Consider the following 22,863-nt stretch of genomic DNA (forward strand, 5'->3'; position numbering starts at 1 on the left):
CTGCGGAGAAGAGGTCTGCGCGCGCGTTGGGGGAAAGGGAAGCGCGGCGGCAGTGAACACGAACTGGTAATGCACAGGAAATTCCACGCGGATGTAGGTAAAGTGGGGAACTCTGCAAAGCACGAAATGAGGAACTCTTTGTCGGTGAAAAAAGAAATACCTTGGCGCCGCCCCAGAGACCGCAGAAAGAGGACAATAAACACGAGCGGCATCCGCGGATCCGAGCTGGGCCGAGCGCGCTCTGCAGTCGGCGGGAAATCACCTGCGTGGGCGGGCGAGCCAAAGAAACCCAAACAGGTGAAGAAGGAAAGGACAGGTTGGAAGCCTGCCACGTACCTGAGCGCTGCCCGCAGCTGCGGGAGGAACCTGTGCCGAGGGAAGAACCGGAGCTCGGAGGGGAACTCCGGCCCCAACTTTCTCCAAGTATGTCATGACCAGGGTCAGCCCAGGGATGGGGAACAAGTAAGTATGTCATGTACTCGCATGTTCCCCATCCCTGGGCTAGCTCTGTGCCCCTCCACTGTATGTCTGAGAGAAAGAGGGGGAGGCATGTACCCACTAACGTGTAATCCCACTGGCAGTGGGGTAGCGAAAGTTTAAGCCCCCCCCATGCAATCTACACGGAGGGCCCCCCCTCCTAATTGAATACGGAGCGCTCAGGTTTAAATACTGTGCTGAGGGGGCCCCTGCAGTTCTGGGCCCCCCGCACCGCAGGGGATAGGGGGGGCCTGTGTTACGCCCCTGCCCACAGGTGCATTTCCGGGTCTGGTGGCTCAGTGGACTAATGCATCCACTGCAGGGACCTGTGTCCGACCTCCGGGTCACAGGTTCAAATCCCTGCGGGTCCACTCAACCTTTCATCCATCTGAGGTCGATAAAATGAGTACCATTGAATTGGGTAACAATAAACATCTGTTATTCAGCGCCAAGATGCCCCTTTGGGGGTCAACGTGCGCTTTACAAATACACGTCTGGTACACCGGCGATGCCCCCATATATGCAACTTATGTGTGGGGGGAGTATCCTTTGCCACCTCCCATGTGAACCCACTTAGAAATGGTTCTCCATGGTAAAGGGTCAGTCTATGGCAGGGGTCTTCAAACTGGGGCGTGCCCCCCTCGGGGGGCCTCAAGTGATCTCAGGTGGGGCGCAGTGCTCGGACTAAAAAGAAGCATAATACTGATAAGTGTTTTGTTTAAGATGTAAAAATGAGCCGCACCCGGCGGGTCTGTCACGGGCCGTCACTAACATCGTTTGCCATTTCTATCCTGGCTGGAGATGGTGTCAAAAGGGAAAGGGTCTCCAAATATTCTTCAAAACCCCCACTCCCACTTCTAATAGTCACACTGTCGATACCTTTATGTGTTTAAGGCCTGCCTGCCTGACCAATATAGTATTTTGGCAATCATGTATATGAATGCATGTTTAAAACAGTAACAGAACTTAACTGCAATGTTTAAATATGTACAGAGCTATTTAAACATTGCCAATTTAATAAAATCATTGTGAAAAATTCTGAGGGGTGGGGGATGTTTTTTTTTCCCCCTGGGCAGTCATGGCATTAAAAAGTTTGAATACCACTGGTCTGTAGGTACACCGCACTGCCCACCTACCTGATGCCAAGGTCTGCTAAACCTCGGGCTTGAGAGAGCAAGACCCCCCAAGGAGCAGAGACTCCCAGGGGAAACAGCGTTTACAACGCTGTTTCCTCAACGCATGGCTTTACAGCGCAGTCGTTACAACAACCACGTTGTTACCACGCGGCCATTACATCGCACGTCGTATCAACGACTTGCTGTAGGGGGCGTGCAACACCAGGGAACGTGTTGGATTTTAAATCCAAAACCTTCGCTGCTGTTGCACAAACTGGAGTAGGAATAGCAATTAATACTCTTCCTAAGTCCAGCGCGCCCCCTACAGCAAGTCGTTGATACGATTTGCGATATAATGGTACGCGTGGTAACAATGCGGTCGTTGTTAAGACCGTGTTGTAAATCCATGCGTTGAGCATGTATGCATTGAAGCATCATACATTCACTCCCTGGGACACCCCAAGACCAGCCTGACAGAGGTGGGCTCCAAAGGAAAGAGGTGGCGGGGACACCCCAAGACCAGCCTGGCAGAGGCAGGAGGAAAGAGTTGCCAGGTACATCCCAAGACCAGCCCGGTGGAGGCAGGACTCCAAAGGAAAGAGGTGCCGGGGACACCCCAGGACCAGCCTGGCAAAGTCGGGGCCCCAAAGGAAAAAGGTGGTGGGGACATCCCAAGACCAGCTTGGCAGAGTCCGGGCTCCAGATGAAAGAGGTGCCAGGAACACCCCAAGGCCAGCCTGGCAGATGCGGGGCTCCAAAGTAAAGAGGTGGTGGGGACACCCCTGGACCAGCCTGGCAAAGTAGGGGCTCCAGAGGATAGAAGCACCAGGGACACCCCAAGACCAGCCTGGTGGAGGTGGGACTCCAAAGGAAAGATGTGGGGACACCCCTGGACCAGCCTGGCAAAGTAGGGGCTCCAGAGGAAAGAAGGGCCAGGGCCACCCCAAGACCAGCCTGGTGGAAGTGGGACTCCAAAGGAAAGACATGGTGGGGCCACCCCTGGACCAGCGTGGCAAAGTAGGGGCTCCAGAGGAAAGAAGTGCCAGTGACACCCCAAGACCAGCCTGGCAGAGGCGGGGCTCCTAGGGAAAGAGGTGCCAGGGACACCCTAAGACCAGCCTGGCAGAAGCGAGGCTCCAAAGGGAAGAAGGTGCCAGTGACAGCCAGGCAGACCCCAAAACCACCCTGGCAGTGTAAGAGACACAAAGAGAAGGAGCGTCTGACAGCCCAAAGAGGACGGGCAGAGTGAGGACCCCAAAGGGGGCAGAGATGCTAGGGGGTACCCCAAAAGCAGCTTGACCAAGACAAGTCCTTGAAGGAAAGATGTCAGGAGCACCTCAACTCATTTCTGGTAGTGGAAGGGCCCCAACCCTGAGAATGCTCCTGAGACGCCCCTAAATTATAGGGAACACAGGTCCCTGCCGCAGAGACACCTCGATTTCATGGTGCAGAATTTATCACAGTGCTTCCGCGTGCCCACGATGGCTTTCTCCACCGCAATGACGTGCAATCTGCTGTCTTCTAAAATAGCTCCAATTATGCTAATGTGGGCGGACTGCCTGCCCTTGGCACCCTCTAGAAATAGCTTGATAAATTTAATTACTTACACTTCACACCTGCCCGGGGCCCCACCCGAACATGCCCCTGGCTATTTGTCTAACTATTTCCAGACGCATCAAATGATGGGTGGCACTGGGCAAAGCACCAGGGAGCCCTGGCAAACAGTCCTAGCAGAAGCGCGAGGCAAGTGAGAGGAGAACGCTAAGCGCTCAGTGTAAATTGAGTCGCTTCCAGGCTCTACTGAGCGTCAGCAGCAGGGGTGCACCAGACGTCTATCCAAACCGCGGCTAAGAGGTCCCTTGTAGGCTTTCGAGTCCAGCCCGGGTGGAGCCTCGCCTCAGAGATGGGTGGGTACCCCACTGCCAGGGCCCATCTCCCTCGCATCTTTTTCAGTACCCTCCCCAGAGGCGTCCCTGAAAGTCGCACCGTTGACAGGGTCTCTCAATTCGGATTTATTGACTGTACCAAACAGTATCTCTCTCCTCCGACCTGTCCTCTGGAGATTCTCACAGTGCTGGCTTTAGGACGGTGCGCCCCGTGCCCTCGCACCAGGCTCCACGCCCAGGATCAGCATACTGAAGTATCTTTTAAAGTTAAAAGCACCCACTGCAGGATTTCTGGTTTGTGAAGCCATTTTCAGGCAATAATGAAAACGTCAAGGTAGCTCTGGTGATTAATGTACCTGCTAGAGAGATCTGAGGATTGTCTAGTGGCGGTTATGACTCCTCATGAGCAGTGCAGAAGGTTAACGTGCCTGCTGCAAGGCACGTGTGACATGTATATCACGCAACTGTGTTTTATGTAGATAGCTCAGTGAGTTGTTGCTTTTGTTACTACAGTTCATAAGTCACAATCCCTTTAATATAGGACAGGGAGCCATGAACTGGCGTCAAAGAGCTGTGTGCAAACTGATGGTATAGGTTAGAATGTTGTTCCTTTGAGTAGAAATACATTCTTATTCGTAGAGTAAATCCCAACCTCTGTGTGACATTTTAAATCCTGAGTTTGTGCTTCTCCAGGTGAAGTCCTCTTAAAATATACTGCCGACAGGTATGGATGACGCGACTGCTGCACCTTGTAGTCCTCTGTCTTATGTAACACTTCCTGTACCTTGATTTACATGTCTGATTCATTGCCTCTATATAGTGTGCGTGGGATATAAAGTGCTGTGACATCCTACAGAGGTATGAGTGGCGCTACAAAAGAAATTACATTCATGTGAGAGGACTTATGGAGATATATATACAATACAAAACCAGCCAATCAGAGGGCGGCAACATTAACCTGGATAGACAAGTATCACTTTACCTTGCTTACATCAATACTCTATGAAGGAGTAAAGCATGAAGCATGTATTACCTGCCCTCCCAACCTAAGTCTCACTCCTCTAGAAATACTTTAACAGTTGGGGGCAAAGTGTGAATAAAAAAGTGCACAGAGATGAACTCAATGCATATCTTTAATAATATTGGCAAGATTTTTGTCTAAATCCTTGCCATGATGCAGACAGGCTTCCGCCAGAAGTCCTTGACACCTCATGGAGATCTGACGATCGTGTAATTCGCCAGCTGTGCCGTGCCGAAATCAGTGGTACCTCCGTTCAGCGTGTTGATAGTTTTTCCAATTGCCTCTTATGTTCACCATGGTCGTCTGTATGGTGAAACGTATTCACCCGATGGGTTTGGATTCCTTGGTTCTGTTACAAAGCTAGGTTGCGGTTCTTTTGAACAAGAATTGAATCCCTCCAGGGTTGTCCAATAGAATGCCTCCTTCCGGAGTAGTTGCGTAGGGTGGGTTAAGCCGCTTCCCTACTTTCGAATCTTTATGCTGCAGAATCACCAAACAAATAGAAAAGAACCTAATTCAATTACCCAAAGCTTAAACAAGACCACCTCCCTATATTCACTATGGCAATGACAGAATGTTGATGGACCATACCAAGATGGCTGGCTGAACTGTATTATTGGTATAGAAGAATATTCTGGCGTGAACTTCATCGAAAGGGACGGAAAAAACACAACGAAAAAAGTCAACAAAACAAATACATGATTTGGTTGCCAAAATACTTCCTTTGGTTGGTAGGTAGAATTGGTGACCAGAAGAAGGGAACGTAAGTTATGGTGGATCTCCTCTGGGCAACACAGTTGCCAAGTTAATAAACTTTGAGCTAATGACAAAGGTGTTTAATTACTAGCAATCGAGCGACACAAAATTGTTTTACAGAAGAAAGTCCCCTCAAAAACCTTTGTTTGTTGCTGGAGGATTTTCCTACAAAAAATGTTTTGTGAGAAAATCCTATCTTGAAGATTTACTTGAATGACATTAATACACTTGGAAGTACGTCAGAGTGGCAAAATGACAGAAATGTCAATGTACGCACTCGTTGAAAATGGTGGTCAATTACTTCTCTAGATGTGAGAGATGTATCACGCCAAAGTGGTTTTGCCTGTTATTTATGGACTCTAGTATGGTGCCTGGCCTAAAAGAAGACCTTGATGACATTGAGTCGAAAGTAACCACAGCACCCAGACCGCACTCCTCGCTGCCACCGACGACATCCTCTCCCTCCTCGACCAGGGTGAAACAGAAGTCCTCGTCCGACTGGACCACTCACCACCGTTTGATACTGTCTCCCCCCACTCTAATCACGAGACTCCATCCATGACAAGGCCCTTGATTGGATCCACACCTTCCTGACCGGCCGAACACAGTGAGTCAGACTACCTCTGTTCCTCCCAGAACCTACAGAGATCAGCTTCGGAGTGCCCTAGGGCTCCTACCTGGGCCCCACCCTCTTCAACGTCTACATGGCCCCCCTCGTGGCCATAGTCAGAAACCACGAACTCCACATCGTCTCGTACTCCGATGACGCCCAGCTGATTCTCTCCCTCACCAACGAACCCACAGCCACCAGAATCAACTTTCACAACGGGATGGAGGCTGTCACCACCTCGATGAAACATAGCTGTCTCAAGTTCAACTCGGAAAAGAGCGAAGTACTCATCCTGGGACCAGCCCCCTCAGCCCAGAACGACTCCTGGTGGCCCGCCGCACGGGGAACCCCTCCCACCCCACAGACCACCCACACAACCTCGATACAATACAGGACTCCTCACTCTCAGTGAACTGCCAGATCAATGCTGTACTCATCCTGCTTCCACGCGCTCGACCTGGTTTGAAAGACATTTAGATGGATCTTTACAGAATCCAGAAAGACAGTCACCCACGCACTCCTCTTCAGCAGACTCGACTACAGCAAGGCACTCCACGCCGGTGTCACCCAGAGACAGCTCAGGAAAGTACAGAACATCCAAAATGCCACATCCAGACTGGTCCTCTACATCCCCCGCCGCAGCCGCAGCGTGCAACACTTCCAACAACTCCACTGGCTCCCAGTTAACAAGGGAATCCCCTTCAAACTCCTCACAAATGCATACAAGGCCCTCCACAACGGGGGACCAGGAACCACCGCCTCTCATTCCACGTACCCACCAGACAGCTGCCATTCTCCCAACTTGCCCTGGCCTCCGTCCCAGGGTCCACAAGACCCGAACCGGACGAATTTTGTTCTCCTACCTCGCCGGCAAGACCTGAAACACCCTGCCCTCCACCTCAGGGAATCCTCGTTGGTGACCCACTTCAGGAAGGACGTCAAGACCTGGCTCTTCGACTGAACCTCCATATCGAGACGGATCAGCAGCCCCCACCCCCAGCACTTACACGCTATAGAAACTCCTGATTGATTGATCGATTGAGAGACTTTAGGAATCAGCTTTGAATTTATGCAAGGCCGCCCAGTTGATGTGTTTTTGGTATCAGCACAGCAGGTGTGGATTAAAAAAGACGTAATAGGATTTTGTTATATAGAAGACTACAGCTGGTTAGTGCTGAGTTTTGCACAATGAGAATTCAAAATTCAGTTTCAAGGATTTGCTTTCTCATTTTATTGACCTACAGATACTACTCCTGTACTTCTGGGGGACTTCTATATAAAATTCAAACTGAACATTGCAAAAGGAAAATCTCATATCACAAAAGCATATAAAAAGGTGTATAGATCAAAAATAGATAAAAAATGTCGTAGTTAATTCGATTCACACCAATCTCTAACACGATAAGCGTGTAATTAATTATTGCATGGAAGTCTTCCTGTTTCTCTCAAAACCTGTGGGTGAAATGACTGCTGGTGTCATATTACCCTCCAATCTAAATCCATTATTTATTCAGTGAAACGATACAGGGAGGTAATTTGTATATATGATATTTCTGACTCAGCCAGGCATAGGGTGAACATTTTGTGGCTCTCTTCGTTCCCTTCATCAGGACGATGCATAATTAAAGTGCGCAGATTAAGTATGTTGATGCGTCAACAAGTAAAAAGATTGTTGGTCGAATTTGCACGCAGGTTCCCAGTGGCCCTTACCGGTCCCTCTCAGACCCCCCGAATGGCTTCTCATTTGTTCTGCGCCAGCACCTAAAGTTTTGTAACTCAGTGAGTATGTCCATCAGTTCATTTACCGCGTAACCACGAGCAAAATCGCGTGCTGAAGCCTCTATTCGGTGGAAGCGAAGAAACGTGTATGAAGAAGCAAGAAACGTGTATGAAGAAGCAAGAAACGCATATGAAGAAGCAAGAAACGTGTATGAAGAAGCAAGAAACGTGTATGAAGAAGCAAGAAACGCGTATGAAGAAGCAAGAAACGCGTATGAAGAAGCAAGAAACGCGTATGAAGAAGCAAGAAACGCGTATGAAGAAGCAAGAAACGCGTATGAAGAAGCAAGAAACGCGTATGAAGAAGCAAGAAACGCGTATGAAGAAGCAAGAAACGTGTATGAAGAAGCAAGAAACGCGTATGAAGAAGCAAGAAACGCGTATGAAGAAGCAAGAAACGCGTATGAAGAAGCAAGAAACGTGTATGAAGAAGCAAGAAACGCGTATGAAGAAGCAAGAAACGCGTATGAAGAAGCAAGAAACGCGTATGAAGAAGCAAGAAACGCGTATGAAGAAGCAAGAAACGTGTATGAAGAAGCAAGAAACGCGTATGAAGAAGCAAGAAACGCGTATGAAGAAGCAAGAAACGCGTATGAAGAAGCAAGAAACGCGTATGAAGAAGCAAGAAACGCGTATGAAGAAGCAAGAAACGCATATGAAGAAGCAAGAAACGCGTATGAAGAAGCAAGAAACGTGTATGAATGACATAAATTGCGTCTATTCGTGACTTGTTTATCTGAAATGGACTTGTGCCTCGGAGGGAAACTGAAGTTCAGGTTTCAACAAATAGGACCCATACAAAGTGCTCGGCCTTTGGCCTTCTGTCCTATTACCGGGTCGCCCGAACCCCATGTGACATTTTTCCTCATAGGACACCATTATTCAAACCGAACCACCCTTAAGGGTTAGGGAAGTGACTCTGTAGCTATGGTTGAGCTGCACTTTTTGTAGGAAATGGTATTTGGGGTTTGCTACTAACTTAGGTCCTGTTTGATGAAGCTGCATGGAAGTGGGCAGCTGTTTGTCGCGTCCGGCTTCGTTTTTCCATTTCTGGTGTTCTTGTTCATCAGTCACTGGGTGACAAAGCTTTGGGGTGGGGGGGGCGGGCAGCATTTTGCAATTTAAGTTTCACGAGATTTTTTGTTCTCTGCTATAGCAAAGTCCTCTGAACAGAGCTTCACCAAACTTGGTGAGCACAGACGTAGAACTAATCACAACATGTCCTTTATGTGTGTTACACCAATATTGATACATATATTGTCATTCTGTTCACATTCTATCCAAAGACCCCATTCTAAAGATGATTCAAGGATGATAATATTGAAACATGTTCAAACCTGATCGAAAAGGAGAAAAAACATCTCCTTTTTCCAGTCCTTGCAGAATCTGCTGTTCTACGTTGGACCCGAGTGACCTCATCGGCTGCCCTTGAGGCCACCATTATGCAATGAATCTACGAATCTCTGTGGTTCCTGCATGTAGGAAAATGCACTTTGCACCCTGAAAGGGTGTAAAGGGCCAAGAGGGGGAAAGAGTGGGTATTCCGTAACTCCAGGGAGGATGTGTGAGGATTACGGATGCACTGACCCTGTCCTGAAAAATTGCAAAATGAAACTGTGTTATTGATGTGCCGTTCGCAGCTCCATTCGAGGGACCTGCCTATGCCATGAACATCTTTATGTACAGCGGTTTATACACGGATACGCCTGCACGCCCAGTGATGGGAAACATTGGAGAAGATGGTGAAAGCAAAGGAGGGCGGACCCCCATCACCCCATCCCCCCTTCCTCGGGATTTGGGGGTACATTACATCATCAGACGGAACACACCAGAGAAGGGCCTGGGTTCCATGGATGTTCTTGGAGGGCTCCCTGTCTCCTTTGCCATGGACAACAGGCCGCCCTTGCAGTGTCTGTGGCTTCGCTAGTCCTGACGGGTTCAGCTGGTGGTTGGTTTCTCTGCGTGTGGTTCAGGATGTCGGGCTGAGAGTTTGAAGGAAGTTTTATGAGGGTAGGTGGACCAGAGCTTCCTGATGGATGGATGCAGGTTGTTGAACAGTCACTCTCCTTCTTGAACCGGTCATACAAGGACCGTGCATGTTCCAGGGATGGTGGGTGTAGTTAGGTTTATATTCAATGCTAGCCATGATAGCCATCGTCTTAATTTGTGCTGCCAGCACTTCCCTGTCCAAGATGGCGTTCAGTCATTTTCCAGTGATGTCATTTCCTGTTCTACTCCTATATAAGGGAGCTTGAGGTTGTCTATGTCCAGTGCAGAGTGGCACCTTGACTACGAGGAGCGGCCGCCCTTTCTTTGGGCAGTGTGTGGCCGACCTGTGCAGCTGGTGTTTCCTCAAAGACACAAGTTCTTGCCTTTCAAAAGGATGAGTGTGTGACACAATAATTCCACTAACAAAGTCTCTCTCCTTTGCAAAAGTTCACTTGGGGGTTGGGTATGCGGCGATTAAAAGGTTTTTCAGGTGTTTCTCCCCACAAATACTTGTTTTTGTTGTAAGAATTCCCCTACAATTATATGTTCTCTTTCACATAACATTTTTCTAAAGGTAATTTTCTTGCCTCCATGTTTTTACTTTACTTCTTTCGTGAAGTTACCGTTGTTTTACAACGTTTGCTCAGCTTAAGCATTCCTACTTCGTCAACGTCACCATCCCTACTCAAACGCTGCAGATAAGTCCTTCTTGATAAGCACTGTGCGTCGCTATCTATTCACGGACAAATATTTGTGTTTGCATAGTTATCCAAGCATTTGTATAGCGCTTAAACTGTGGTATCCAAGCTCTAGCACAGCCTGACGCTTGCGGAGCGACGCAAACACAGAATCCGTCTGAGTTTATTGATCCCGCTGGAGTATTTATTTTATGACGCGATTTTGTAGGGCGCTACTGACTGTCTTTCAGCGTCCAAAGGCCGCTGTATTTCTACATTATGCTGCTTACATTGTTCACACACTTCTTTTCGACACCATAAGGTTGCCTCCAAGCACAGCGTGGTAAACTCCACCCCCTTTTTTTAGGGTCCGGGTATGGCAATACCTCTTCTGTGCCCTTCCTCCTGATGCTGGGCATCAGAAGGGCTTTTGTTTGTAATGGTGAAGACCTAACCTCAATGTGTTGATATTATGGGCAAAGGTGGGTAGGGGTCCTTATACTGGCCATCTTGTGGGTCAAGGTGCGAAGTTTGAAGCCAATCGGTGATGGGCAGCCGTGCAGCTTGAAGAGCGCTGGTGCCACGTGGACCTGCTCCAGGTGCCAATGATGCTTGGCAGTGGAAGTCTGTGTTTTTCCAAGCAGGACCACTAGTGTTTTGGGCTTTACTACATGAGTGAGCATCTGATGGGCAGGAGGCCTGGTTTGTAGTGTTTCGGCCCAGACAGTTGTCTGGCACACAGTCCTTCAACAGGTCAAGTCCGGTGGATTATGTTTGACCATTTTCTTCCAGGTGAAGACTTAGCTGCAAATCGCAGCCATGAGACTAGAAGATGGTGCCCATGACAAGAAAGCATCTCAAAGGGGCACGGATGTTACATATTCTTTTCTGAGTGCCATGAAGCCTGAAGGATGCCCAATGCCAGGATAGACATTGGAAGATAAGATTCTCCATCTGGTCCCATCCACCCGTCCTCCGCCATTACCTGCAAAGCCCACCCCCCCACGCCGGATGGCAGAAACCTTCTCCATGTCACAGGAGGGTAGAGGGGTACAGGGCTGCTCCATCTGCATCAGTGCGAGTTGATCTCTGGGTCTCCCTTTGGCGAGTGCATTGAAGTCCTGGTCATTGTTTTAAAGGAACACACACACCATCTTCAGCCCCTAAACCACAAAGTATTGCCTCGAAAGTCGAGTAACGGCCTTAAACAAAGGTGGTGTTGGGGATGTGGGGTTTTGGGGTGTGACCCTTCACCGGGGTTTTGGCTGTCTGAGAGTGAGTGACTGAACAAAGTGACCACTTGGCAACACATGAGAAGACGCATGGGGACGACCCCCGCACGCATACAAAGTTCGTAGGTAGCGCCATAAATAGAATTTTTAAAGTCACCACATGTCAATATATGTGGATAACGAGAGGCGTGACGCGCACTCGTCCACCCTCCCACCCAGCCTGTAATCCTATCTGGTACTACCTGAAGTATGTACTGAAAAATACTGATTAATGCCCTGTGACATTTACATAGTGCTTGCTACGGCGTCACAAAAGTGTGCGCTATAAGCGATTATACCAATAGAGGATTTTAATTATGGTTCACAAAGAAAATGTATCAGTGAGACTTGTAGAGAGGTCAGTGACGAACGCCAGCCGTCAGTAAAGGGGAGAGGATGTGGTGTAACGGCCAGAGTGTCGACTTTGTAGCTGGGGACCCAGGTTCCAGTCTCTGCGTAGGCTCAGAACCCTGTGATTACGGGCAAATCACTTAATCACCCCGTGCCTTCCAAAAATAAATGTGTCCTTGTGTAATAACTGGTGCTCATGTAAAGCGTTCCAATACCTTCGGGTCGAGTTCGCACTATATAAAACTGCAACAACAACAAAAAACAAGCATTTGCAATGCAAAACGTCTCGCACTTGCGAGAGTTTAAGCTATTGGCATTGTAAATGACAATGCCTTTTATTTATGTTTTGATAATTAACTCATACTTTGGAAGTGTAGAACCAAGTTTGAAAGTGAGCAAGGTTTGAATCTGGCTTTGGCTCCGTGTCTTGTGATTCTGGCAAATAATTTGACCTCCTGGTGTCTAGAAAAAAATAGGAAAGTATCAAGGAAGCCTCTTGTAAAATATCTGGTTCTAATGTATAGCGCACTAATGCCTTTGGACTAGAGCTTTAATCGGTCCTTGTCACTACACGGCAGTAATTAAAAGCGGATATTGAAACAAGTCCCTAACAGGCCCTGTATTCATGTCTTTAACTATGCTGGCAGAAACATTGATCAATTTCTGGACAATAAATGTACAAAACTTCAAAGTACTCCAAGGCAGCGATTTAGTTCATGTTTATATTTCAGGTTTTATTTATTCGTGCATTCCCTCAGTGTTAGCTACTTCCAGGACGCTGTGCGTATTTGTTGTGTGTAGCATATTACTCTTGTATTGTGTGTACTTCACACGGAATCCCCTCCGGGGGTTCATAACAGCCATGATTGAGAACTCTGGAGTTGAGGCTGAACAGAGTGTTCAAAATTCATGGTCATCCTATCCTTGGCCTCTCTGCAGAATGCACAGTGCACTGGTCATGAATTTCAAATTATAGTTGTGATTCAGTACAAAGGTGCATGAAGGAAGTACACAGCTGACAAAATACTGACACCGCGAGAGCAAAAGAAAACGCGGTGAGTACAGGCGAGTGAGTGCGTTGGGTATTTGGAGGGTGGTAAAGTGGAGAAAATGCAAAGAAGTGCATTCGGGAGAGAGTGAAAAGAGGGTGATGAAAAGGAAAGAGATGAGGTGCAATATGCGCAGATGGAAGAGATGTGGGGAGAAAAAGGGTAAGCATGCCAAACAGAGTGAACTTAGCAAGAGTGATTGAGACCCTCTGAAGACCACCAGCCCTTCAACAGGCCTCAGTAATGTTTCATTCCCAGGCTCATAATTTCAGCAGGAAAACATTTTCAATATTATCTGAAAAAGCTAAAAACTATTGACGGTTTCAATAGCCCTGGCTGCTTTTAGATGGTTGTATGACAATACAACGCAAACATTTACAACGCATGCCTTCACAGTTTTTACATTGCAACATCCATTATAAGGCATGATTTTACATCGCATGCCATCACAACGCATTTTTAGAAACTACATTTACAACGCATTCCATTAGAATGCATACCATTACAACGCATATTACTTTTAGGACAGCAGTAGGGTAAGTGTTGGATAGTGTAGGGGTAAAAATTACTATCCCCCGTTACTTACCTTATGTTGCGTTGTAATGGCATGCGTTGTAGTGACGTGCGTTGTAATGACATGCATTGTAGTTACATGCAATGTAATGGCTGTGTTCTAATGGCATGCAATGTAAAGGATGTTGTGTTGTAATGACTGCGTTGTAAAGGTGGTGCGATGTAATGACTGTGTTTTAAAGGTTGTTTCCCATTTTAGATGTATGTCGGCTGAGGTATATATCTGGAGGCAATAACCGAAAGCTCAGAGGGGCCTTAGAATTACTGGTTGGGTGGCACGCGGTGGAATTCAGAAATGTATGGCCTGATCTGGAGTTTGCCGGATGGGTTACTCCGTCACAAACATGACGGATATCCTGTCCGCCGTTTTACAAGATATATAATGTGGTTCACTGGAATTATGCGACTATGTGGCTGCAGCGTTTTCTGCATAATTATATATGTGCCAAATAATCCATCATCTGCTGCATAATCTTTTAACCCCAAAAATTGCTTCAAGCTGCCATGGTTCAAAAGTTGCTAAAGCGCTGCGACGTGTTGCAGCGCAGAGGAAGGCCCTTTGTGAAGGTAGACTGGGCGCCGTTCTCTTGCGTTCTTTGCTATATTTAGATGTTAAACTGATCCTGATGGGGTACAACCAAAGCCCAGACAGTGTTAACAAGTGTAAAAATGACAAAACACATCCACCGTGCTCTAAATCTGGCCCGGAGTTTACATGTTTAAGCCACAGCCTTATTAATTACACTGCCCTTTTAGGAGACCCCCCCTCTTTTATTCATCCCACTTAACGCCCCGCTTTTGGCCGATGTTGCTAGGTTTTTGCCCTGAGCTGCGCTCTCAGGGCCGCACTGTCTGCCATTCAAAATCACTACTTTATACCATTCCTAAAAAAAACTTGGTGAATTTATAACTTCCCCTAAAATATTCCTGGACTGGAGTTTGGAATACTAAATAAACCTCTGGAAATATTTGAAGGAAAGGTGCTCTTTCCCCAATATTCTAGGACCGGAGTTTGAATCGTAATTCTGACCTTCCAGTGTCCGCCACGCCCACTGCTGCCCTGAGGGCGCAGTTCAGGTAAGTTTGGAACTATAAAATTGTAAAAATAATTCATATCGTGGTTAGGTGCCTCCGTATCGTTCGCCCTGTGTTGCTTTCTTTTATTAATTATTGTGCATAACTCTGTAGTGTGGTGAGTGGCAGCAGGTTAACATCGGTTGTTGACACCGTGGTTAATTTGTGGCGGGCCCGGTTTTGGACAAGCCCCTTGTTTTTCTTAGTTTAAATCCTTGTCGGAGTTTGAAGTCCCCGTTCCGTATTTCGCTTGGCTCCCGTCCTGGTTTTGCTCCTTTTCGTGTTTTCCTTGGCTCCAGGACGTGTTTTGCTTCTCGCCGTCATACACTCTCCTCCAGCCGGCATCCGTCCCCCCGCCCTTGTCAACAGAGGTGACGCCAGAGGGGGCGGGGCCTCGGCCGGTGAATGGAAAGCCCAGACCGAGTTGGGGTCAGACCTGAGCGAGCTGAGGGTGAGGGAGGCGGGATTCCAGCGGCAGCCTCCTGGGATCCTCAGCCCTGCACCGCCCCCCTTCTAAAATACACCCGAAGACTCCTTGGAGACCAGCGCACCCCTAATACTGCAGCGTCCCGGGATCCTTCGCAACGCCGGTCTCCCGAGGACCTGGGCAGCCCCAAAATACTGCAGTCTCCGAAGACCGACGCTCCTAAAACTGTAACGGTCCGCGCACCCCTAAACTGTGCGACTTCCCGGAGAGCTGCGCGCCCGAAACCTGTTGCCCCCCTTTTAGTGATCACCGAAGGACCTGTGCACCCCGAAGCTGTTCAACCAGGGTCCTGATGCCATCTGACCCACGCGCAGTCCAGGCGAACTAAGGACCCCCCCCACACCTCTCACCACCGGGACCCGAGGACCCCCGGATCCGCGAACCCCCTCTGTACTCGGACCTCCGGAACAGATAAGGACCCCACTACCCGCCAGGACTGCCCTGCGCTGGAACCCCCGATGGCGCTGCTCGGGTGAGGATGCCCCGGCCCACCCATGGTGCATCTGACGCCCCCCGCCAGGCTCTGCCATGAACCCCCCGAGAGCCTCCAGAAGATGTTCGAGGGCTCGCGGAGCATGCGGAGCCTGTGGGACGGGGTGCGCATGGAGGTGGAGGCCGAGGGGCCCGTGGTGCTGAGCAGCTTCACGCAGCTGGATCCGGACCTGCCCTCTCTGGAGGTAAGAGGGGTGCCCCCCGCCACTTCAGCGCCTCCTACCCTCTCCTCGCCCCCAGAATACACTCTGCGCGGACCCCGCAGCGGTCTTAAGATAAACTAACATTATTCAAATGCCCAACCCGGCCTCCGTCCCATCCCTCAGCGCACGCTCCGCCAACCACCCTCCCCCCCCCGCCCCTTCTTCCACCACCCTGGAGACAGTCGCCACCCCCGCCATTCACCATTTGTCACATTTATTTATTGTGCAAAGGTGAATCTTTGGGCAGGAGTCTACCCAGAATTTGGGTGGTTGGCTGATGGGATCTGTAGCTAAGAGGCTGGTGTTTAGTGAATTTAGAGACGGCTAGTCTCCAGTCCATTGAGTGCTAGTCACTAGTGATCCTATACATGTTAGCACTGTCATACTGATGACAATCGGGTGCTGACGGCACATAATGCCCTTTCCACTCTCGATGGGTGAGAGTTTTGAGAAAGGGGGTGTAATTCGTCTGTCTATTCCAGGGGCTAAAGAGTGTCTGCCAGGGGCTGAAGGGTGTCTGCCAGGGGCTGAAGGGTGTCTGCCAGGGGCTGAAGGGTGTCTGCCAGAGGAGGAGGAGTGTCTGTCGGAGGGGGGGAGGGGGGGTTGAAGAGTGTCTGTCAGGGGAGGGCTGAAGAGTGTCTGCCAGGGGCTGAAGAGTGTCTGTCAGGGGCTGAAGAGTGTCTGTCGGAGGGGGGGGGGGGGGGGGGTGTTGAAGAGTGTCTGTCAGGGGAGGGCTGAAGAGTGTCTGCCAGGGGCTGAAGAGTGTCTGCCAGGGGCTGAAGGGTTTCTGCCAGAGGAGGAGGAGTGTCTGTCGGAGGGGGGGGGGGGGGGGGTTGAAGAGTGTCTGTCAGGGGAGGGCTGAAGAGTGTCTGCCAGGGGCTGAGGAGCGTCTGCAGCAGTGGAGTTTGAGGGGAGGTTGGTGTTCCTTTTGGGTACATATCTGTTCAGCGCCCGTGGTGGGTTCTTGAAACTGTACATTGTTTATTAGTTTGCACCACAATAAAGTAGTTTGCACGGAGCTGTTTTTTGCCGCTAACCAGCCAATCTGCTGACAAGTCAGTAGTGGGGGGGGGGGGGGGGGTTTAAGGAACCTTCGGAGCCCCTCCCCTTTTGACTCCTACTCCCAGCCAGCATATAAATGACAAGATGTGTCATTGAAGGCCCATTACAGAGGGCCTCACTGATACCCGTGCCCCTTGTGCCTAATCTCACCTACTCTGGCAGGTAAACCATGAGCTCCTGAGGGCACATCCCACAAAATTCATGAACTCTTGAGGATAATAGCCAATCAAAACCATGGGCCTCTGTGGCGGCTCATCAACCCAATGCCATGGGCCTCTGTGGCGGCCCATCCAACCAATGCCATGGGCCCTCTGTGGCGGCCCATCCAACCAGTGCCATGGGCCCTCTGTGGCGGCCCATCCAACCAGTGCCATGGGCCCTCTGTGGCGGCCCATCCAACCAGTGCCATGGGCCCTCTGTGGCGGCCCATCCAACCAGTGCCATGGGCCCTCTGTGGCGGCCCATCCAACCAGTGCCATGGGCCCTCTGTGGCGGCTCATCCAACCAATGCCATGGGCCATTCTGGCTGCTCATCCAACCAAAGCAATGGGATGCAGCTACTGCTGTACTTTGTCCAAACCCCTCACCTAGTGCGGTTAATATTCCACTGAAACAATGAGCCACTTTGGCTGCTAGCCCAGGGAACTATCAACTGCTTCAGGTCACTTGCCTTCAAAACTATCCACTGCTCTGGTGAACCCCCCCCCCAATAAATAAATGTCTGTGACTAGTTATACCCCCTTCCACTGAGGCTGCCACCCCAGGAAGCGCACTCCTGCGCTTCTGCAGCCGATATGCCACGGCTATATCGACTAACGCCTCTGAGTCGCTCTACCACAAAGCCCCCGGCTGCAGTGGCTGATGGCACAGAAAGCCAGGACCCGCCTAGGTTTCTATCCCACAAATTGGTGGCATTACAACTGGTATTTGTTGAAAATTCTGTGCTCCTATGCCCGCCACACCACTAAAACAAGAGGCCCCTATAAAAACACGTGTGCTGTACGGCGTTCTGTCTCGTTCAACTTAGGTTTGCTGTATGTACCCACAAAATAGATTTGTCTTTGTTATGGTTCAGAAAACTACTTTTTACATTTCTAAATTAGAAACAGACCCATATGAATAGAATGTAATTGACAAGTTTTCTTCTTTAATAAAACAAAAGTCGTTTCTGTCAGGTGGACTCTGCACACCTTGTGGTGGCAGCCTTGTTGTGCTTCTTGTGTTCACAGCGACAGCCTTGTCCTGCTTTCTTCTTTTATGGGTTTCCTGAATTCTGACCAATGCTGTTCACACTGATCCATCTTAGTTTTTGTCTCTGAAAATAGCCATCTCCTCTGACTGGCATAGCTCAGATGCTGATGAAGGAAGGGGCTTTCATGCTCAAAAAGCGAGCCGAAACATGTTGCTTGGCTTATGGATGTCATCCGAGTAGTACTGGGTTGGCCAGTTAATTCTAAATAGACCTCGTTTAGAAAGAGTTGGTCATCACACATACATGACTATCCTAGCTTTACATGTTGCGATTATCACAAACTAGTGACCGGATTTTACTTGTGGAGAGTGGTAAAAAGAAAGTCTTCGGAGCCCTGTGTTCAGGGAAAAAGAGGTGCAGACTTCGAAGATACCTGCGTATCCAACCTTACACTGTCTAGTCTTCAAACACCACGCGCGCGCTCCAGTATCCCAGAATTTTCTGGTTTACTTGTTTATTCATGTGACCACGCGCAGTGGGCGGACTGTCCTCGTGCCCTTGACTCAGATGAGTTTGGGGTTGGCCTGTTTGTTTGTTTTCAGCTGCGCATAGAATGCTCTGCTTTGTGACCATCGAGACCCGGGGCTGCAGAGCCCAGGATTAATCCGGTGCGAGTCTAATCCGGGTCTCTCTTTACATTCTGGTGCCTGGGTACAACGGGTGAAGGAAAACTGCAAGTCCCAGAATGCAAAGTAAACAAGGACATGATAAGCCCTTGTCCTTGGCTAGCGACAGGTTGATTGATGTGCAAGCGGATTCTCTTTCTAAGTAGAGCACCTAGGGAGCGATATTTGGGGGTGGTGGGGGGAGAGGGCATTTTAGGGTCTAAATACGCGGACACCCTCCCAACTACATTTAATCTATTTTTCAAGAGTATCTTCTCCAGGCCCAGTCACTAACCTTAGTGTTCTTTTTTTTAATTTTATTAACGTGCCGGTGAAGTATGTTTCTGCGCCCTGGTGGACTGAACTGCACTGCCACCTCTGACATCTCTCGTCCCATGCACACCTTTATTTAGCCGTGCCACTTATCGGGGTGCAACAAAACACAAGGATGGAGCTGGGAAGGTGGGTTAAAACGGAGGTCCTCTTTGGGTCTTCCGATGTAGTGGACGTGCCGCAGATTTCTAGCCCAGCGTGACGGAACACGTCCACGCCTTGGACTTCACGGCGCCCTTTATTTTCCCTTCTCGGGTTTAAAAGATGAAAACTGTGCGCTTTGGGTCTCTGAGCATCGCGCCCTCGGCCCTGCAGATTGTGTTTGGCGCGCAGTAAACTCATTAGAAATGGAAAAGCAAAGTCTCTCTTTAGAAGGGGCTCTTAGATCGGTGGGTGGGTGGGCGAGCAATAGCAGGCATGTCCTTTCTTGCACCTGTGACCTCTCACCTTTGGTCCCAGCAGGGCAGAGTGGCAGCAGAGCTGTTTGAGTTTGCCAGACGCATTCCTCACTGGGCTTGTCACTCGCTTATCTCGCCCGCTTACCTTTCACCTCTGGTGTGAGGGTCCCAGCGACACAGGTATGTCTGCTCTTACCTCTGAGCCACGTCACTCACCTGGGACCGTTCGCCACGCTGTGGGCTCTCCACCCTAAATCCTCAAAGTGGAGCCAGACGCAGCAGCAGTAAAGGCTCGCTGTAAGGTCTGGCTAGAGACGGCTTCGGCTGCCTAGTTCAGACACCGAGGCCTTGGAGCAGGCCGCTCCGCAGCTGTTGGTGGTTGCATTTTATGTAGCGCCCAATATTGGTCTCTGGGAGCGCCGATCTGAGGCTCGACCTATGGGTTCCTGGCTTGTAAAAACTGTTCAGCAATTGGTCCGCATTGATATACACTGAACAACGGAACCCCTATATACATATTACACCTGTATGGACCCCTCTCCTCCTGTACACGCATTTAGTGCCTGGGGGGTGGTATTCGTACTCTCAGGCCTTGTGGGGATGTCCGGTGCCCGAGAGAGCCCTCTGTGCCCAGACCAGCCAGGGTTCCACCACCCAGAGCGCCACAGCGACTGGTTTACATCGCCTGAATTCTGGCCCCAGAAGCTGCTTGGAACGGCCCTTGTTCCCAAAACAGTGCCCTTGTGGGAGAAGGAGACGGGCATTTTGGGCAGATTCTGTTGTGCCAGTTAGAACATGGCATCTCGCCCACAGGGGTGACAAGCAGTGCCATGTACATCTGGCAACTTCTACCCCCTGTGCCCTTGATGATGAAATACTATGTGCAGACGGGCATGGACTCTCCAGAAGCCAGGCTGGGGACCTGTAGGGGTGGGGTGCCCGACACTTCACCTTGAGGTGCAGGCAGCGCGCGGCGTAGCATTAAATTAGGTCCTTTACACTGGCATATAAAAGCGGGTGGAGACGGCCAGGGCACAGGGCTCTGGCGGGGTGCATTGTCTGGTTCCTGAGTCCGGTTCCACGGTGCTCCGGGCAGACGTGCACTGGTGGGGCGCATTGTCGGGTGCCAGGGTCCAATTCCACCAAAACAAACAAGATGATGGACGGAATGTTGCACATTGGCAAAACATTCTCCCCCAGTCACAGATCTGGGTTTAATCCATCATTATTTTGCTCACCACGCCACCCCAGTTCAGACATGGCCATATGCAAATCAGTCTTGACCCTGTGCCTCATGGGAACAGTCCAGCCCGAACTGCCAGGCCATGTCCCTAGACTGTAAACAAGCATCCTGGGACCGGTTTCAGGGGTTCACCCCTCTTCAGCCAGGATAGCTCGACTCCAGTGGCTAGTGAGCAGGGGACCCAAGTCTGGGCATACCCTTCCCACATAGGGCGAACAGCAAAACACACAAGATGATGGACGGAATGTTGCACATTGGCAAAACGGCGGTTCTCCTGGCTGAAGTGCCCTGGCAGAGCGGATTGTCTGGTTCCTGAGTGCGGTGCTCCGGGCAGAGGTGCACTGACGGGGCGGATTGTCGGATGCCTCCAGCTGGCTAGAACCGAGGTGCATGGGCAGAGCTTGTATGGTACCCTCCAGGGTATGTGTGCTTTGGGTTAGGGTGGGGTAGTTTAACAGAGCTGCGCTTGGCACCCCACTCTTGGCTGCTGTGGGTCACCGAGAGGGGCTCTGACAGGCCGGGTGGTCCCTGTCCTGGTACAGAGGTGCCATGTTTCACTGTTAGGCCGATGCGTGCACCCTGACGCGACTGTGGTGTAAACCGGCGCCCGGGGCTGCGGCTGCTTTGGAAGCAGCCCCCAGGCTGTACTACAGAGAATGTGTCCGGTGGGGGCTCTGGCATCCACCCGCCCGCCGACAGCTGCGCGCGGAGCCGGCTCTTGTGAGCTCCGACGGCTCTGCTGTCAGCTGTGGTGACCTCAGCAGGGACTGTGGTGCACGTGTGGTGAATGACTGCTGCTCTGAGCCGCCACTGGCACCCAACCCTGGAGGCGCCTCGAAGACGTGGAGACCACCCCGAGTCATTGCACTGCCGCGGGTGCTACCTGCATGGAATCACACTGCATGCCCTGCAGGGCGCCAAGACTTGACGCGTCCGGGTGCAACCCTGATCCCAACTTCTAAATGGCCGTGTCAGAAATGGCCGCCCCCAGGCGCGAAGGTCTCCAGAACGTTGTTCTGGGGTGCACTGACATAAGGTTTGGGGTTCTGCGTGAAAGGACTCTATCTTGCGCACTGTACTGGAACAGATGGGCTGTTCCGGGCTTGTCCTCTTCCACAAGCCAGGTGAGGCATCTCTCTGACGTGAACACCTTATGTATAGTGCTTGCTACCATGGCTTTGGCATTGTAGCGCACCCTGCACCTCTTCTTGCGAGCCTGGGGATGCCGCCAAGCAGCTGTTATTGGTCGGGTTTGGTTTGGTAGTGTGAGGCTTGAAGGCTGTTCAGTGTTTGGCTGAGAGGTGGGCGGTGCAGAACAGCGTGAACGTACTGACTCGGGTTTGTAGTGCCTTGCGCACGGAATGTATGCGAAGCACTTCGTTTTTTTCTTCAGGTTTCGTTGCCCTTCATACATCTGTGACAAGTGTCGCAGAACACCCCACTCTTGTTTAAAGGCAGCGTGCAGCTCGGTGCCACTCGCACTGGAGGTGGCCCGTCACCTGCGCGCCTTGATGCCCGTGTGGGAACCTGCGGCGCTGTGTTTTGTTGTTGTTTTGTCTCGTGCTCTGGCTGCGAGGTGAGCCTTCCCAGCAGGATTAAGTGTGTTTTGTTTGGTTCACTTTCCGTAGCTGAGCCGGGCGGCCTCTTTGAGGTAGAGGTTCACGCTGTCCGTACTGTAAGTCCCAACAGACGTCTCCTGTTTTTTTAAGGTCTCCGCTGGAGTGTGAGGTTCCGCCCAGGGGGTCCCCGGGGAGAGGTCACAGCCTGCTTCATCCCTCTCTCGCCTGGAGGTGGGCGCAGGGGGGCCTGTGCTGCATGGACTGTCTGACAGGGAACTCCCTCTCCGGCCTGTGTTTGGAAAGGCCGCCCTCTTGGCACAGATACCGCAGGAGAAAGATGAGAAGGGAGGAAACCAGGCCGCAGTGGGGGAGGGGGACAGTATTCGTTCACGGCGCAGAGTTTAGCAGCTGCGCTGCGGGTTCCCTCCCCGGACTCCGCCATGTAAAGTTCTTTCATTCTTTGCACCACGCCCCTTAGGCGAAGCATCGAAGATCTCCCGCTTTAAAAAGTTAATAACTAAACGAAAGAATCTCTTTGTTATCTCGGGATCACATGCAGTGGCCGTGGTGGAGCCGAGTCAACCCTAGTTCTTTGCTGGAG

General features: G+C 50.5%; 1 protein-coding gene across 8 annotated transcripts in view; it reads left to right on the forward strand.

Annotated features, from left to right (window-relative positions):
- RALGDS (ral guanine nucleotide dissociation stimulator) overlaps positions 1–22,863 on the forward strand; it is a 400,090-nt gene that overhangs the window by 296,866 nt on the left and 80,361 nt on the right. For 2 of the 8 annotated variants that reach the window (XM_085613887.1, XM_085613891.1), the window contains exon 1: positions 15,052–15,792. The exons of 5 other annotated variants lie outside the window; for them this stretch is intronic. In XM_085613887.1, coding sequence (XP_085470013.1) covers positions 15,610–15,792 — 183 coding nt within the window. In that variant the 5' untranslated portion in view covers positions 15,052–15,609. Of the gene's footprint in view, positions 1–15,051; positions 15,793–21,650; positions 21,828–22,863 lie in introns of those variants that run through there. One more of the 8 variants, XM_085613890.1, reaches the window with a different exon arrangement.

This window comes from Triturus cristatus, chromosome 1_2 (genome assembly GCF_964204655.1).
Source record: "Triturus cristatus chromosome 1_2, aTriCri1.1, whole genome shotgun sequence".
NCBI classification, from domain to species: Eukaryota; Metazoa; Chordata; class Amphibia; order Caudata; family Salamandridae; genus Triturus; species Triturus cristatus.